Source organism: Macrotis lagotis, chromosome 7 (assembly GCF_037893015.1).
Source record: "Macrotis lagotis isolate mMagLag1 chromosome 7, bilby.v1.9.chrom.fasta, whole genome shotgun sequence".
NCBI classification, from domain to species: domain Eukaryota; kingdom Metazoa; phylum Chordata; class Mammalia; order Peramelemorphia; family Peramelidae; genus Macrotis; species Macrotis lagotis.
Window position 1 is genome coordinate 214,085,273 of NC_133664.1, and position 16,946 is coordinate 214,102,218.

Genomic DNA, 16,946 nt, shown 5'->3' on the forward strand with positions numbered 1-16,946 from the left:
AGTCATAAATGTTTATTACTTTTTGTTATCTTAATATTTTTTGATGTAATTGTTATACTCGTATGAATATGGAGTAGAACCTCTACTAACTTATATGAAAAAGATAGACTTCTTATTGAATAGTGTTAAGTAGTAGCAAGCTCCACATATGTAAAAATACAAGCAATAGGGCAGCTAGGTGGCACAGTGGATAGAGCCCTGGCCCTTGAGTCAGAAGGAACCAGGATTTGGTCTTAGACACTTAAAAAATTTTTTTTTTTATTTTTAGATTTTTGGTTTTTTTTTTTTTTTTTTTTTGCATGGCAATGGGGTTAAGTGGATTGCCCAAGACCACACGGCTAGGTAATTATTAAGTGTCTGAAGCCAGATTTGAACTCAGGTACTCCTGACTCCAGGGCTAGTGTTCTATCCACTGTGCCACCTAGCTGCCCCTGGCCTTAGACACTTAATAATTACCTAGCTGTGTGACCTTGAGCAAGTCACTTAACCCCATTTTCTTGCAAAAACAACAAAAAAAATTTATTAAAAAATACAAGCAAGAAAGACAGCCTCTCCCTTCATGTAACTTAACTTATAATGGGCTATGATAGCACATAAAAAGTAGCTGGAAAGAAGGCAGTTGGATGATATCTGTGAGACTATGTTGATTGGAGCTGGTGGTGAAAAAGTAAGAAGACCAGAGAGATCATCTGACAGAGCTCAGGAAGTTCCAGGGGTAGAGTTAAAAAATCCTGTGAGGATGATAGTTTCAGTGAAGGTGGCATAGTTTAATGCTGATGCTGAAACTTATAGTTTTTCTACACAGTTTTAAACTTAAGGCAAATATCTTCCTTGACCATTTTTGTTCTCCTTACCTCTAACAAGCTAAAATAGTGCCTTCTGGATAGTCAAAATCAACAGACTTTTTAAAATCCTCAAATAACACAGTATCTGCTCCTAGTAAGCTTTCAGTTTAGTACATGTACTTATTCTGTTTCACTGAAGGGATCCTGTGTTAGATATAGTTATGAACATTTCTTTTGCTTAATAGTGATGTGAAGGTGACTGTGACTTGATTCCAAAGATAGCAGAAGAATGTAACTCTAGCTTTTAGAACTTCTTAAAAAACTCTGGTGATAGAATGTGTGTGTCTCTCATCTGAGGCCTTGTGTAGCTAAAATCCAAGAGGCTCTCATTACCTAAAGACAACTAAGTGATTTTTTTTTAACCACAGCAGCTTAGGAACACCATCTACTATAGAGTAAAAGGGTAATGATCCATATCAGTTGATACTGACACTGATAAATTTAAAAGATCTTTTGAGGCTCTTCTACCAAATTATCCATGACTTTCTAATATATATATATATATTAGTAAAACAATTACATCAAAATTTTCTTTGTGAATCATTATCTTCTAAACTAAGACTTTGAAAATGATGGTCTTAAAATGAATATAAGATTCAGAGTCAGAAACACCTTCTGGTTTTGAGATTTTATGATTATAACCATGCAGAAACATCAAATACTTCATAGAATTAATTGGTCAATAAGCATTTGTTATGAACCTTTTCTTCTAGGCACTGATTATTCAAAAAGAAGTAAAACATTATGTATCCTCTAGGATCTTTCATTCTGTTGGGGAGTGCCTGAGTGAGTGAGGGGGGTGTGTGTGTGGGGGGGAGAGGAGTGAGGGGGAAGGATGGGGGGAGAGAGAGACAGAGAGAGAGAGAGAGACAGAGACAGAGACAGAGACAATGAGAATATAAGCAAGGTAAATAAGCAATATAATAATTTTGATGGGGACAGCACTAGTGGCTAGGGAGGTCCATGAAGGTCCCATATTGTGGGGTGCTTTAAATTTCTCTTGGAGGAAGATAGTGATTCCAAGAGGTGGAAGTGAGGTACAATCCTGAAATGGGGAATAGCTAGTACAAAGACACATAGATGAGAAGTTGAGGCCTAAGAAGGCAGGTCATTCTGACTTGGCTATAAAGAATGTAAAAGGAAATAATCTTTTAATAAGCTTGTAAGTGTTGGTTGAGACCATATTGTGAAATACTTTAAATGCTAACTGAAGAGTTTTTATTTGATTTTTTTTATTTTTTGCAAGGCAATGGGGTTAAGTGGCTTTCCCAAGGCCACATAGCTAGGTAATTATTAAGTGTCTGAGGCTGGATTTGAACTCAGGTACAACTGACTCCAAGGCCCGTGTTCAATCTGCTGCGCCACCTAGCCGCCCTTTGATTTTTTTAAGAAAGATTTTTTTTGAGTTTTACAATTTTTCCCCCATTCTTGCTTTCCTCCCCCCACACCCCACAGAAGGCATTATGTTAGTCTTTACATTGTTTCCATGGTATACATTAATCTCAGTTGAATGTGATGAAAGAGAAATCATATCCTAAAAGAAGAAAAATGAAGTATAAGAGATAGCAAAATTACATGATAAGATAACTTTTTTTTAAATTCTAAATTGAAGGTAATAGTCTTTGGTCTTTGTTCAAAATCCACAATTCTTTCTCTGGATACAGATGGTATTCTCCATTGCAGATAGCCCAAAATTGTCCCTGGGTTGTTGCAGTGACAGAATGAGCTAGTCTATCAATGTTGATCATCACCTCCATGTTGCTGTTAGGGTGTACAGTGTTTTTCTGATTCTGCTCATTCATCTCGCTCAGCATCAGTTCGTGCAAATCCTTCCAGGCTTCCCTGAATTCCCATCCCTCCTGGTTTCTAATAGAACAATGATGTTCCATGACCACATATACCAGTTTGTTAAGCCATTTCCCAAATTGAAGGACATTTACTTGATTTCCAGTTCTTTGCCACCACAAACAGGGCTTCTGTGAATATTTTTGTACAAGTGGTATTTTTACCCTTTTTCATCATCTCTTCAGGGTATAGACCCAGTAGTGGTATTGCTGGATCAGTGGGTATGCACATTTTTATTGCCCTTTGGGCATAATTCCAGATTTCTCTCCAGAAAGATTGGATGAGTTCACAGCTCCATCAACAATGTATTAGGGTCCCAGATTTCCTACATCCCTTCCAACATTGATCATTGTTCTTTCTGGTCATATTAGCCAGTCTGAGAGGTGTGAGGTGGTATGTCAGAGATGCTTTAATTTGCATTTCTCTAATAATTAGTGATTTAGAGCAATCATATTACTATGGATCACTTTAATTTCTCCATCTGTAAATTGCCTTTGTGTATCCTTTGACCATTTGTCAGCTGGGGAATGGCTTGTTTTTTTTGAAAATTTGACTTACTTCTCTGTATATTTTAGAAATGAGTCCTTTTGTCAGACACTAGTTGTAATTTTTTTCCCAATTTCCTACATTTCTTTTGATCTTGGTTACAGTGGTTTTGTGCAAAAGCCTTTTAATTTAATATAATCAAAATTATCTAGTTTGTTTTTAATGATGTTCTCTGTCTCTTCCTTGGTCATAAACTGCTTCCTTTTCCATAGATCTGACAGGTAAACTACTCCTTGATCTTCTAGTTTGCTTATAATATTATTTTTTATGTTTAAATCCTGTATATTTGATATTTAAATTTTTTTATTTATTTAAGACAACAGGATTAAGTGACTTGTCCAAGATCACACAGCTGGGTAATGATTAAGTATCTGAGGACAGATCTGAACTCAGGTCCCCTGACTCCAGGGGTGTGCCACCTTTTATTTGATATTAAAATCAATATGGAGTCACTATAGTTTAGTGAAAAGAGGAATGGCCTGGCCAGACCAAGAATTACTCAGATAAGTAGGAGGGAGAACCAAAAGAGAATACTGCCAGGCACATGAAAGGGTTTGGTCAATGGGGCCATATACTGCAGAAAGATTAAAAAAAAATTAAGAAAAGATTAATAAAGCATAGTCTTTGCCTCCAATGAACTTATTAAATGGGAGAAAAAGACATTTATATAAAAACATAGTTCAAAACAGAATATAAGTAAGTATATTATGAAAGTTCTAAAACTCAGTTATTTCTGATGGGAATGAAAAAGATTTAGCAATAATATTAACAGATCTATATAGTGCTTTAAGATTTATGGAGTGCTTTCTTCACAATATCCACGTGATATATGCAGTGCAAATATTATTATCTATTTTACAGATGGGGGAACTGAGGCTCAAAGAGGTTTAGTAGCAGCTTAAGTCACACTGCTACTAAGTATTAAAACTGGGACTTAAACCCAGGCCACTTGTCTTAAAACCAGTTCTTGTTCTGCTATATGACATTGCTTTGTTTTTTAGTACACTGCATAGGAATGATTTGGGTTGACATGTAGAGTTAATATGGAAGCAAGATGTTCAGGGATAGACTGAGGTATATTGGGAACACTCATTCATTTGTGTAGCACATAGAATAAGGGAAGGGGGCAGTATTATAAGGCTGAGAAGAGAAGGTAGTATCACATTATGGGACCTGAATACTAGAATAATGAATTACAGACTTCATTAATGATATATTGCAGAATTTTGAGGGAAATGAGGAGTGATATGGTAAGATCTGTGCCTAACAATATTATGAAGGAGGAATTAGAAAGACATGAGTGAAAACTTGAATATTTGTCAGGATGTTGTTTTTTAGCTCCAGGTACTGAAGATTTGCCCAGGGAATGGAAATGCCTTATGTGAAATGTATTACATCTATATATAGTTATGAACAGGACATAGCATTAATTGAATTTGAGAAGGGAGAGAAAGAGTCAAATGTGATTTTTGAGCATGGATGACTGACTAATGGTATTATTTACAGAATGTTTCCCTTCACCTCTTTATTCCTGGCTTCAGTAACATTTTCTACATGCCTCCAGATTATTTCCATTCAACTGTTACCACCAACACTTTATGTTGAGCATATCCAAAAAAACTTTATAATTGATAATTCTTGTTTTAGCATTACCTTAAATATAGAAGTTACAATGCATACTTCCTAAAAAACCATTTAAGCAAAATGAATTTTTATGCATAATAGTATGTAACTTTACATCCTCATAACTTATTTTACATCCTCATAACTTCCTTTTTCCCAAAATCATATCTTCTGATTTCCTTACCCTTTTTTTTTTTTTACATTTGAATTAGGTTCTTTGAGTTAGGTAGTCTGAAAAATTTTGAGAATTTTTTTTAACGAAACCTGTCCAAAATTATATCAAGATGATGAAGCTATGAGTTTATTCCTGGGGAAACTCTTGACCATTTTAGTCCCATTTTCTTTCTTTTTTTTGGCAAGGCAGTGGGGTTAAGTGACTTGCCCAAGGTCCCACAGCTAGGTAATTATTAAGTGTCAGAGACTGGATTTGAATTCATGTACTACTGACTCCTGGGTCTTTGCTCTGTCCACTGTGCCACCTAATTCCCCCTATCCTGCTTACTTTCAGCATCTTACTTCCTATTGGCCAAATACTTTTGTAAATGAACCTAGTGACTGGACCCCAACAACTGACACTTCACTGTTGGATTAGATGATTCCTAAAACTTCCTTTTGCTTCTAAGTGCTATGATTGTTAAACCTCTAAAATCTCTTCCAGCCTTCAACTTTTGAACCTGAGTGATGCTTTTCACAAAAGAATTGAAAATCAAAAAATTGTAAATGCCTGAAGACAAAGGTAAAATGATACAATAGAAAGCAAGTACTGGTGTTCAGCTCTTGCTTTTGAAATGCTTTACTGTTTCTATGACCTTGGGTAAGACACTTAATCTGCCTTACCTTTAGTGTCCTTATCTATAAAATAATGTGGTTGAATTTTATGGCCTCTGATATACCTTCCAGTTCTTTGTCTTATACCCTAAAACCAAGCCCTTTACTATAATGAAATTTGCTTAAAATGAATATAGAAATCAGATTCCTAGAATGGAGATGGAGATGAAGATGAAGCAGAGCTGATATTCAACTTTGGTTCTTTTTCATGTGTTTAAATATGTGTTTTGGAACTTTAGAAAGATAATATTTTTGCTGTTTGAACAAAAGATCTATAAAGAATTGACCATAAATAGGGGTGGCTATATGGCGCAGTGTATAGAGAACCGACCCTGGAATCAGGAGTACCTGAGTTCAAATCTGACTTCAGACACTTAATAATTACCTAGCTGTGTGGCCTTGGGCAAGCCACTTAACTCCATTGCCTAGCAAAAACCTAAAAAAAAAAAAAAAAAAAGAATTGACCATAAATAGTTCTGCTGTCCTTTCTGCTTATAATACAGAAACCATATGTTTACAGAGAATAGTTATTTTGAAAACATATAAATCAATCTTAGAATGATAACAATACATGTTTATACAATTTCACTATGTTGAACAATAATTAAACTACTACTCATTTAAGGTAAAAATCTTCTAGGGAATATCTTATAAGGAATGGCTGTATGAAACAAAGAATGATTTAAAAATACCATTGCAGGGCAGCTAGGTGGCACAATAGATAGAGCAAGCAGCAAAAGCAGTCAGGAAGCCCTGAGTTCAAATCCAGCCAAATACACTTAATAATTGTCTTGCTGTGTGACCTTGGGCAAGTCACTTTCAAACAAAGGATATAAAAACACCAATGCACACAGAAAAGGACACACATAACTTTCTCTACCATAATATTAGAGTTTGGAAAATGTAGTCCAGATGAGAGGAAATAGTGGAGGAGCTAACGTTAATACTTATATTTGGAAGCTATCTGTAATGTATAGAGCATTTTACATGAAGTCAGGTAGACCTGAACTTCACTTTCCCTTCATTTCCTTCATCTATAAAATGCCAGCAGTAACACCTATCTCATTAGGTATTATGAAGCTCAAATAAGGGGGGGGGTGCCTGTGTGTCTGAGTGTGTGTGTGTGTGTGTGTGTGTGTGTGCACACATGCATGTTTCTTTATGTGCTTTGTAAATCTTAAACCATTGCATAAACGTCAGCTTTTTAAAAAAACAATTTTTTATTCCTGGAATAAGAATGAAGACAAGTAAGAGAGTGAAGTGGTAGCTATTACCCTGAAACCTAACTGACATGAGTGCCTTCCTTTCTAGTTGAGAGTAAGAGAGAGAGCTACAGTCGAGCCAGACTCTTTGAATCCTATGATATTTTTTTAAGCTTCTCTTTATCAGCAAATGTGTCAGTAAAAGCTAGGGAAATGAAAAACAATATGCATAAAATATATCTGAAACTATATTTATTGGATTGGGCTTTTGGATATACTACAATGTTTGGTTTTTGCCTACAGTGGTCAAAAATATAGTTGCTGGGGTACCCCAGTGAGTTTTTGGTTTGGGGTCTTTGCCTTCAGGCCTCTAGAAAGTGTTGGATATCAGGCTTCAGTCATAATAGCTAGAATGCAAGTCCTTGTAGTTCAAAGAAACCCTTAGATGAAACTTTATTATTTTCTTTCATACAGGAGAGTTTTACTTCCTCACATCAGCTTTGAGGTCCTCTATCACTTTTTTTACTTCTAAAGCATTCAAACTGCATTTTTATCCTAATTTTGAGAAATGCATGGTAAACAGATTTCTTTTCTCTGCACAAATATAGTCTCTCTAATTAGTTTGCAATGCTGTAAATTTCTGAAAAGGTAGAAGATCTCTTCCCACTTAGTTCTTCTTTTGCATTCCCAGTCTTGCCAGAATTAGAAACACATAGATGAAATTAATTTGTTTTTTTTAAGGTTTTTTTTTGTAAGGCAAATGGGGTTAAGTGGCTTGCCCAAGGCCACACAGCTAGGTAATTATTAAGTGTCTGAGACCAGATTTGAACCCAGGTACTCCTCATTCCAGGCCAGTACTTTATCCACTGCGTCACCTAGCCGCCCCAGAAATTATAGTTTTTTAAAAACATTAAAACTTTGCATAGAAAAAGTTTTTACTGTTCTCCTATCTTATCTTAAAACTTATCTCACTGAAATTTTAATCCCTTTTAAAGGGGTAGAGCAAGACAAATTTAGCATCAGATATGCAGAAATTATAGACATTAGGGAGAGAACATAGGTACGAAACTTAAATAATTAACAAGTGCAAACAGTATTTCAAAATCATAAAATCTTCTCTTTGATTGAATGTTTTTTGACCTTTACTAGTTCATACATTTTTTTTTAACAGTTTCCATATTGGGAAATAGATTCACTGGGAAATACTTTAGCTTCCAAATCAACATGTTCTTGCACGAACTAGAATTACCGTAATCAGACCAGTGTTACTAGAAAAATAAGGGACCCTATAATGATCACTAATTAATTGAGGCAGAATTTAAACTTAGATATAAAAGGACTCTACCAATCACTCAAGATTTTTGTCAGACCAGACTCTTAGACTATCAAAAATTTAGATGGGGAGAATAATCAAGACAAGGCTTTTATTTACCTGTAGGAAATACAGTGAAAGAGTGCAAAGGTTAGAAGAATCTGGGTCCTATCCCAAATATTTATCCAGAAAAATGAAGAAAGAAGCTACCTTACTTTTTAAAAAATTTTTATTAAAGATTTTATTTATTTTGAGTTTTACAATTTTTCCCCTAATCTTACTTCCCTCCCCCCATCCCCCACAGAAGGCAATTTGTCAGTCTTTACATTGTTTTCACGTTGTATATTGATCCAAATTGAGTGTGATGAGAGAGAAATCATATCCTTAAGGAAGAAACATATAGTATAAGAGATAACAAGATCAGACAATAAGATAACAGGTTTTTTTTTTCTACATTAAAGGAAATATTCCTTGGACTTTGTTCAAACTCCACAGTTCTTTATCTGGATACAGATGGTATTCTTCATTGCAGACAGCCCAGAATTGTCCCTGATTGTTGCACTGATGAAATGAGAGAGTCCATCAGGGTTGATTGATCATCACCCTCATATTGCTGTTAGGGTGTACAATGTTTTTCTGGTAATGCTCATCTTGGTCAGCAAATTCCTCCAGGCTTCCCTGAATCCCCATCTCTCCTGGTTTCTAATAGAATAATAGTGTTCCATGACATACATAGACCACAATTTACTTAGCCATTCCCAAATTGAAGGACATTTACTTGATTTCCAATTCTTTGCCACCACAAACAGGGCTGCTATGAATATTTCTGTACAAGTGATGCTCCCTTTGCTTAGCATCATTTCCTGTAATTCATTCCATCTTTCTCTAGAGTCTGACCATTCATGGTTTCTTAAAGAACAATAGTATTCCACAATGTTCATGTAGCATAACTTGTTCAGCCTTTCCCCATTTGATGGATATCCCCTTGATTTCCAGTTCTTTGCCACTACTAAAGAGTTGCTATGAATATTTTGGAGCATGTCAGACTTTTCCCAAGAAAGGTCTCTTTCTAAATTCACATTTTTCACCTCTTTCAGGAGTTGAATGAGACAAGATGAGTGGTTTGTTTCATCTTTGCATTTTAAATTTGCCCTATAATTGCATTGTTCCAAGATCTAAAGTCTTAAAAATTTTTTTTCTTGAATGTTACTATCATTTTATAAATTTTTCTGCTTACTTCCACTCACTTGACTCACAAAGATCTTCCCAGTTTCCTCTGCACAGGAATATTCCATTACATGCATATAGCAGTTTGTTTTGCCATTCCTCAATAAGTACCCCCTTAATTTCTAACTTTTGTCTATCACAAAAAAGGTGTGATAAATATTTTGTTTGTAGGTTTTTTTCTCTTTTTTAAAAAAAATTTACTTGGGGGAATAGCCCTAGTAGTTGTAGAGTTTATCAATTTTTCTTCTTTTTTTTCCTTTCAAGTATTTTTAATAGGATGTTGAATTTATATTTATAGTTTCCTTCATGTTAAATCATCCCTGCTTTCTTGGTACAATGTATAATTTTTGTGATTGATTACTGTATTCTCCTAGCTAATATTTTATTTAGGATTTTTGCATCCATTTTCATTAATGGAATTGGTCTACAATTTTCTTTCTCTGTTTTTATTCTTCCTGGCTTAATGTCATAATTGTTTCATAAAAGATTTTGATAGATCCATTTCTTTGCCTATTATTTATTTAATATTGGAATTAGTTGATCTTTAAATATTTGTAAATCCATCTGGTCCTGAAGCTTTTTATGTAATAAAACTATTTATGATCTATTCAATTTCTTTTGAAATTCAAAAGGCTTTGTCTAAATATTGTTTACTCTGGCAGTTTATATTTTTGCAAGTATTCTTCCATCTGACCTAAGGGTACCCAGTTTTCTGTTGCCACTCTTATTTGCCAATGATTCTGCTCCTCAGGGTCTTCCTGCCCCCTTGTAACTCTTTGCCTAACTTGAAATATGTCTTCAAAGTGGTTATGGGCAATAGAGCTACCAAAAATCATACAAATCTGCACCCAATATAAACATAGGGTAAAATAAAAATTGAAAGAATCCACCAATCACCTCCTGAAAGAGAGATTCCAAAATTAAAGCTCCAAGGAATATTATAGTCAAATTCCAGAGCTCCCAGGTCAAGAAGAAAATAGTGTACGCAGTCAGAAAGAAACAGTTCAAAGATCGTGGTGCCACAGTCAGGAAAACACAAGATTTTGCAGTTTCTACATTAAAGGATCAAAGGGCTTGAAATATGATATTTGTATAACCATATCGGGGAATGCTGAAATATTGTAGCCATGAAAGCCAGGGCTCAACAGTTTGGAGACTGACCAACAACCCTGCAAATATCATCATGAAAACAAATGAGATGGTCATTAAGATATTGGCCACAGACACCACACTCTGACCTGCAGCAATAGCCAGAGCCATAGACCTGGCAGTATAGGTGGCCATCATCAAAGTTAACATCATGATGAAGAAGGCTCCTGCCGTTGGTTTCAGTCCTAACATAAAATAAGTTACGCAAGTGAATATGATGCTGGGCAACACTCTCATGGGTAGCAAATCAGATAACACTTTCACAAAAAAATATGAAGACACTCTTATAATATCCACTGACATAACTCATGTATAAATAGCTTTTTTTTTCCACAACCAAAAGCTCCACTGCAGAGACTCTGCTGAAACACTGGTTGTTGGTCAGGAAAAATAGCACCCCAGCTCTGTTCTGAATTCCAGTAGGATCATTTTTTAGCCCATGGAAAATGGCACCAACAACCAATCCAAGGAAAGCTGTGATGATTACCTTGCAAGATACACCTTACAAGGTACAGGTACTTCACTCCTAGGTGTGAAGCACTGAGTTTATCAGTTTCTTAGGCATAGTTCTTAATTGCTTTCCAGAATTGCTCAACATTACCACCAGTGCTCTGTTTTTCTATCACCCCTCTAGCATTTGTCATCTTTGTAGTCAGGTATGAGATGAAATTTCAATTTGATTTCCTTTTCATTTTTCAAATTATCTGTGATTTAGAGCATTTTTGTATGATTGTTGGTATCTTGTTTTGCTTTCAAAAAACTACCTGTTCATATCCTTTAATCATTTTTCTATTGTGAGTGACTCATATCTTCTAACTTGTTCTTTATATATTTTAGAAATGAGAAAGTTTCTTTATCGGGAAAACTTGCTGCAGAAATACTCTTTCTTTCCTCTCCCCCTTTACCTGTTTCCCTTCTAATTCTAGCTGGTTTAGTCTTGTATGTGGGAAAAATATTCAGTTTTATATAATTAAAATTATTCATTTTATCTCATGTGATTTGTTTAATTAGGAACTCTTCCCCTACTCATAGTTGTACGTTTCTTCTTTGTTTTTCTGTTTTTTTTAATCATAGGACTTTATATGTTGTTTATGTATCCATTTGGTATTTACATTGGTATATGATATGATTTTAGTCTTAACCCAATTTCTGCCAAACTTCTATCTAGTTTTCCAGTGATTTTCATCAGATAATAAGTTCTTCTCCCACAACTTAAGAATTTTGGGTCTATTAAGCATTATGCTGCCGATTTTGTTTGCTTCTGTATGTTGATAACTAGAACTATTTATTGATGTCTCTCTCTCTCTTTCTATTTTTTTTTTTACATCAGTCCCAAATCTCTGTCTCTCTTTTTCTCTCATGACTGGGTTTTCTTTTTTTGCTTGGGTTGAAGGTTCATTGGCCACTCAGAAGACTGATCCCAATACCTGTTGTCATGGAAGCTTTAACTTTTGTTCATTTAGACCTGGATAGATTCATCCCTCCTTTGACAGCCTGGTGACCCTTTACTACTGCATTCTTTAACATATTTATGCCAGACATTATATATATTCAGATATATCCAAGTAGCATAGCTCTAATTCTAAAGAAAATCATTTTGGAGATTATTTTCTGATGTAGACATAGCTAAAGGGTTACCAAGAAATTGAGGATGACCAAGGAAAAAACAAAATTATTGCTTTTTTTTTTGTCTATGATGTGATAGTACATGTAGGAATCTCCTACAATCAATTGAAGGCAGGTAGGTGAGAGTGTCAATAAAGTGCTGGGCTTGGGATCAGGTAGATAAATCTTTCTGATTTCAAATCTAGTCTGGACTTTGGGCAAGGCATTTAGCCCTATTTGCCTCAGTTTCCTCACCTAAAAAATGAGCTGTAGAAGGAATGGCAAACCACTCCAGTATCTTTGACAAGAAAATGTGTCACAGTCAGCTAAGACTGAAAATGATTGAACGATAAAGAATCCACTGAAAAATTGACCAAATTAACTTCAGCATAGAGTATATATAAGTTCACACAAACTTTTTTGCTGATATTGCTAAATGTTTCAAAATATGACAGGGATAAAATTTTCATTGTTTTTATGTTTTATTGTATTTTATTTGGGGAGAAGGATTATGTGACTGTCTAGAACTATGATTTTAATGGTCTGGATTCTAGAACTACAAATGATGAAATACCCTCTACTAAGGCAAGTGTTCTGTTTTGTTTTATCTATCTGTCTGTCTGTCTGTCTGTCTGTCTATCTATCCATTCATTTATATGTTTATAATTCTACAGTATTAAAATATTTTTTCTTGTTGCTTGTAATATTTTGTCCTTAACCTGGGAGTTCTGAAAATTGACTATGATAGTCCTGTAAGTTTTCTTCATGTTATCTCTTTTAGGTAGTGATCAGTGAATTTTTTTCTATTTCTGCTTTACATAATTATTTTAGAACTACAGGGTAATTTTCTTTAATAATTTCTTTTAACATTTTTATCATGGTTCTTTGATTGCTTTCAGGTAGTTCAACTATTCTAAAATTTTCTCTCTTTATGTTCTCTAGCTCAGGTGGGTTTTTTTTTGTTTGTTTTTTTTAGGTTTTTGCAAGGCAAGCGGGGTTAAGTAGCTTGCTCAAGGCCACACAGCTAGGTAATTATTAAGTGTCTGAGACCGGATTTGAACCCAGGTACTCCTGACTCCAGAGCCCGTGCTTTATCCACTATGCCACCTAGCTGCCCCTCAGTTGTTTTTCTGATGAGGTTTTTCACAACCTGTTATTTTTCATTCTTTTGATTTTGATTATTTCTTGGTGTCTTATTAATCATTCATTTTTCTTTGAGTAGGCATTATTTCATAGTTCTTGAATTCCTACTACTTTGATCAGTGCCTAGCACATACTAGATATTTAATATTTATTAGTTGTTCATTGGTTAAATAATAAAGGAAGTTCTTATTTTTCAGATCTTAAAGATAACATTTCAAAATCCTAGGTTTAAGTTCTATTTTTGACTGTTTGTTGTTCATCTTTCATTCTTGAAAAACACCAGTGATGTCAGGAGAGTGACTTCTTGACTTAAAAGTGAATTGGATTTAATTGAGGCAGAGCTGTGCAATGTCATCAGACCCAAGGAGAACTCCAGAGTTGTTAAATAACAGAAACAAGACATAGGTCAGGACATAGCAATGTCCCGTAGCTTTTGTCACATACTGATGTGACCTTAGGCAAGTCACTTAATCTCTCTGTGCTCTAATCAACTGTCACTATCTGTTGTAGAATTGCTGATCTTAAGTCCCCTCACTTGAAGTTCCCTATAACAATAGAATCACATTCAATTCCATCCCATCCCTATAGTCAACATTATTTTAATTGTGTAAGCCTGTCATGTTTGTTAGTTTTCTATCAGTTTAATCAAGAATTTTAAGTATATATTTTATGTCTTGGTCAGACTATTTTGTCAGGGTTAAGTTTTTCCTGTTTAGATTGGCAAAATCTTCAGATTTATTATAGGCTATTTGCAGTGTGCTCAGTACCATATTATCACCAAGGTGATAGAATGATCTAAGGTGATACAGTGATGTACTGATGACAAAAACCTCAGATTTGCTATAGGCTTTTTGCAGTGTGCTCAGTACCATATTATCACCAAAGTGATAGAATGAGTTAAGTTGATGTAGTGGTGCACTGACCCTGAAGTCAATAGGATCTGAATTCTAATTTGACCTCAGACACTTGACATTTAATAGCTGTGTGACCTTGATCTAGTCATTTGACCCTGATTGCCTCACATCCAGGGCCATCTCCAGCCATCTTCATATCTGGTCCCTGGACCCAGATGTCTCTGAAATAAAAAGTGAGGCCTGGTGACTTAGCACAGCCCCATTTCACTCAAATCCAATTCTCATGCATGTCATGGCATCACCTTCTTGATGTCATGGTCATCTTTGAGAATGAAGGACAAGCAACAACTTGAAGTGTTTAGATTAAATACAGGGCAATGTGTGATTGGGTTGTATGTAGATCAGTAATATTTTATAACAAATTCCAGCAGACTATCTAAATATTTTATTACATTTAAATTTTATTACATCAAATAGAGGTATGCTGACTTTAAGAGAATTTGCTGTACTAAAATACAAATTATTTATGAAGTGAGTATTAATTTTTTTAAGATTTTATTTATTTTTGAGTTTTACAATTTTTCCCCTACTCTTGCTCCGCTCCTCCCACCCCCCACAGAAGACACTCTGTTAGTCTTTACATTGTTTCCATGGTGAGTATTGCTATTATTAAAGGATTTGGTGCAAGTTTTTTTTTTTAATAATGAACTTCTTTGGCTCAGTTTACAGAACTTTGAATTACATGCAGGTTTTTAAGGAACATATTTATTATATAATTTGAGGCAATTTTGTAAGTGAAGCATTGCTTAAAACTGACTTTTTTTCCTCATTCATGAATTTTTTTTATAATAGGATTTTTAGGGATTTTTTTTATAAATCATTGCTAATTCCATCATTTTGTTTATTTTTAGGCATCATGACCGGAAGATGTGTATAATAGGACTGAGCATCTTACTGGATTTACAAAATCGACCTCCTGCAGTAGATGCTGTGGCTGGACAAATTGTCCCTTCAATCCTTTTCCTTTTTTTGGGCCTCAAACAAGTCTGTACTACTAGACAACTTACAGACCAAAGAGATCATTCTAAAGAGGAAAAGACAGATGCAGAAGAGAATGGTAAAGTCCTTTGATTCTACTGTAGGATTGTCTGCATTTTTGTTTTTTGGTTGGACTTTTTGATTCATTTTATATAGGTGATGAAACTCCCCTCTCCAGTATATGTTGATTACTTTTTTCCTGTGACTTAAGAGTGTTATTGTGCAGGGCACTGAAAAGTTAAGCAACTTTACAGAGCCACAGAGCCATTATGGGACAGAGATGGAATTTCTACCCAGTTCTTCCCAAATTCAAGGCTGGTTCCCTTAGTCATTCTTCCATATTTCCTCTAACCACCCTATTACTACAATTTATTTTCTTGCAATATTAATTTTAATCTACTTGGTACCTTAAAGTGAATTTCCTTTAACCTCTTGAACCTTTGTTAACAGTCAAATGGCTTTCTTAACATTAATTGTATCTCATTGAGTTTTATAACATTTATTTAAAAATAGATTTTTTTATCTAGTTCATTTTTATTGGATATTGTTAAATTATCAGAAAATTTTATAATTTTTTTAAATAGCAAAATCAACATATTGCAAATTGGATTGTTTTAATATACTGTTGTCCTTGGAGATGACAAACCTTTAGATTTCAAACAAAAGCATCAATATGGCAGTAAGTAGAGATGCCTGATTTTTTTTTCATGTACATTAATTAGCCTTCTCCTTCACACATGATAAATGGATTTCATTAAAGTTATTATCTTAGTGTATTTTGAATTTGGGTTCAAATTATAATGGATTTAGAATAAGTACTTGGGAAAATATAGTAAATTTAAAAAGAGAAAAATTAGTTCCTTGAGCCAATAGAAATAGATCATTATAAATATAAAAAGATAAAGAACAAGTCTAATTGTACTACTGAATCAGTTTTTTAGGACTCATTTTTAAGAAAACATTTAAAGGCACACCTTAATTCTGACATTGAATAGTTCCTTCTCTAAGATAATGATATTCGACTCTCCCTAAAGTTTCATCCCAGAATTTTATAATTGGAAGAGATTTTAGAGATCAGTCTGATCTCCTCATTCTATAAGTTAGAGATTTTGTGCTTATTGTCATAGAGTGACACATTAATCCAAAATAAGTTGACCTTCCATTCTTATTATATTTTCTTTTGTGAGACATAAGAGCTATCTATATTGGGCTACACCCTTAAAGTTGGGTAGAAGATTGAGAAATAATGGCAACATTGTACTCACTGGGGATGAGGGTACCTTTTTGTCACACAGAAAGCATCACTGTGTTCTGGAGCTTGCTCTTTAGGAGTATCCCTGTTTCTTTTCCTTGTTGTGAATGATCAGTGTCATTACAGAAAACAGACCATATCTTTATTGTTTTAATTCGAAGAATTAATGTGCTCCTAGTTTAATCTATACTTAAATTCAAATGATATCTGCTTATGAGGCACAGATAACTAGGCATCTGTGGGCACACTTCACCTCTTAAAAACACCATATCTCTATTTCATCTGATTTGCTTGTTCCACACTCACCCTCTTCTTAAATTCCCTATTTCTATTAAGGGTACATCATTCTTCCAGTCACCCAGGTCCACAACTTTAGAGTAATCATCACCTTTCTTCCCTTTCCTTCATGTTTCATGACCATTCAGTTGCCAAGTCTTACTGATTCTTCCTCTGCATCATCTGTTATGTTTGTCCCTA

General features: G+C 34.6%; 1 protein-coding gene and 1 pseudogene across 1 annotated transcript in view; one reads left to right on the top strand and one right to left on the bottom strand.

Moving 5' to 3' along the window:
- IPO8 (importin 8) overlaps positions 1-16,946 on the top strand; it is a 178,016-nt gene that overhangs the window by 150,952 nt on the left and 10,118 nt on the right. Inside the window, exon 20 of the mRNA XM_074195331.1 lies at positions 15,091-15,296. Within this exon, the coding sequence (XP_074051432.1) occupies positions 15,091-15,296 (206 nt within the window). The remainder of the gene's footprint in view (positions 1-15,090; positions 15,297-16,946) is intronic.
- Positions 10,494-11,362, bottom strand: LOC141493576 (broad substrate specificity ATP-binding cassette transporter ABCG2-like; annotated as a pseudogene).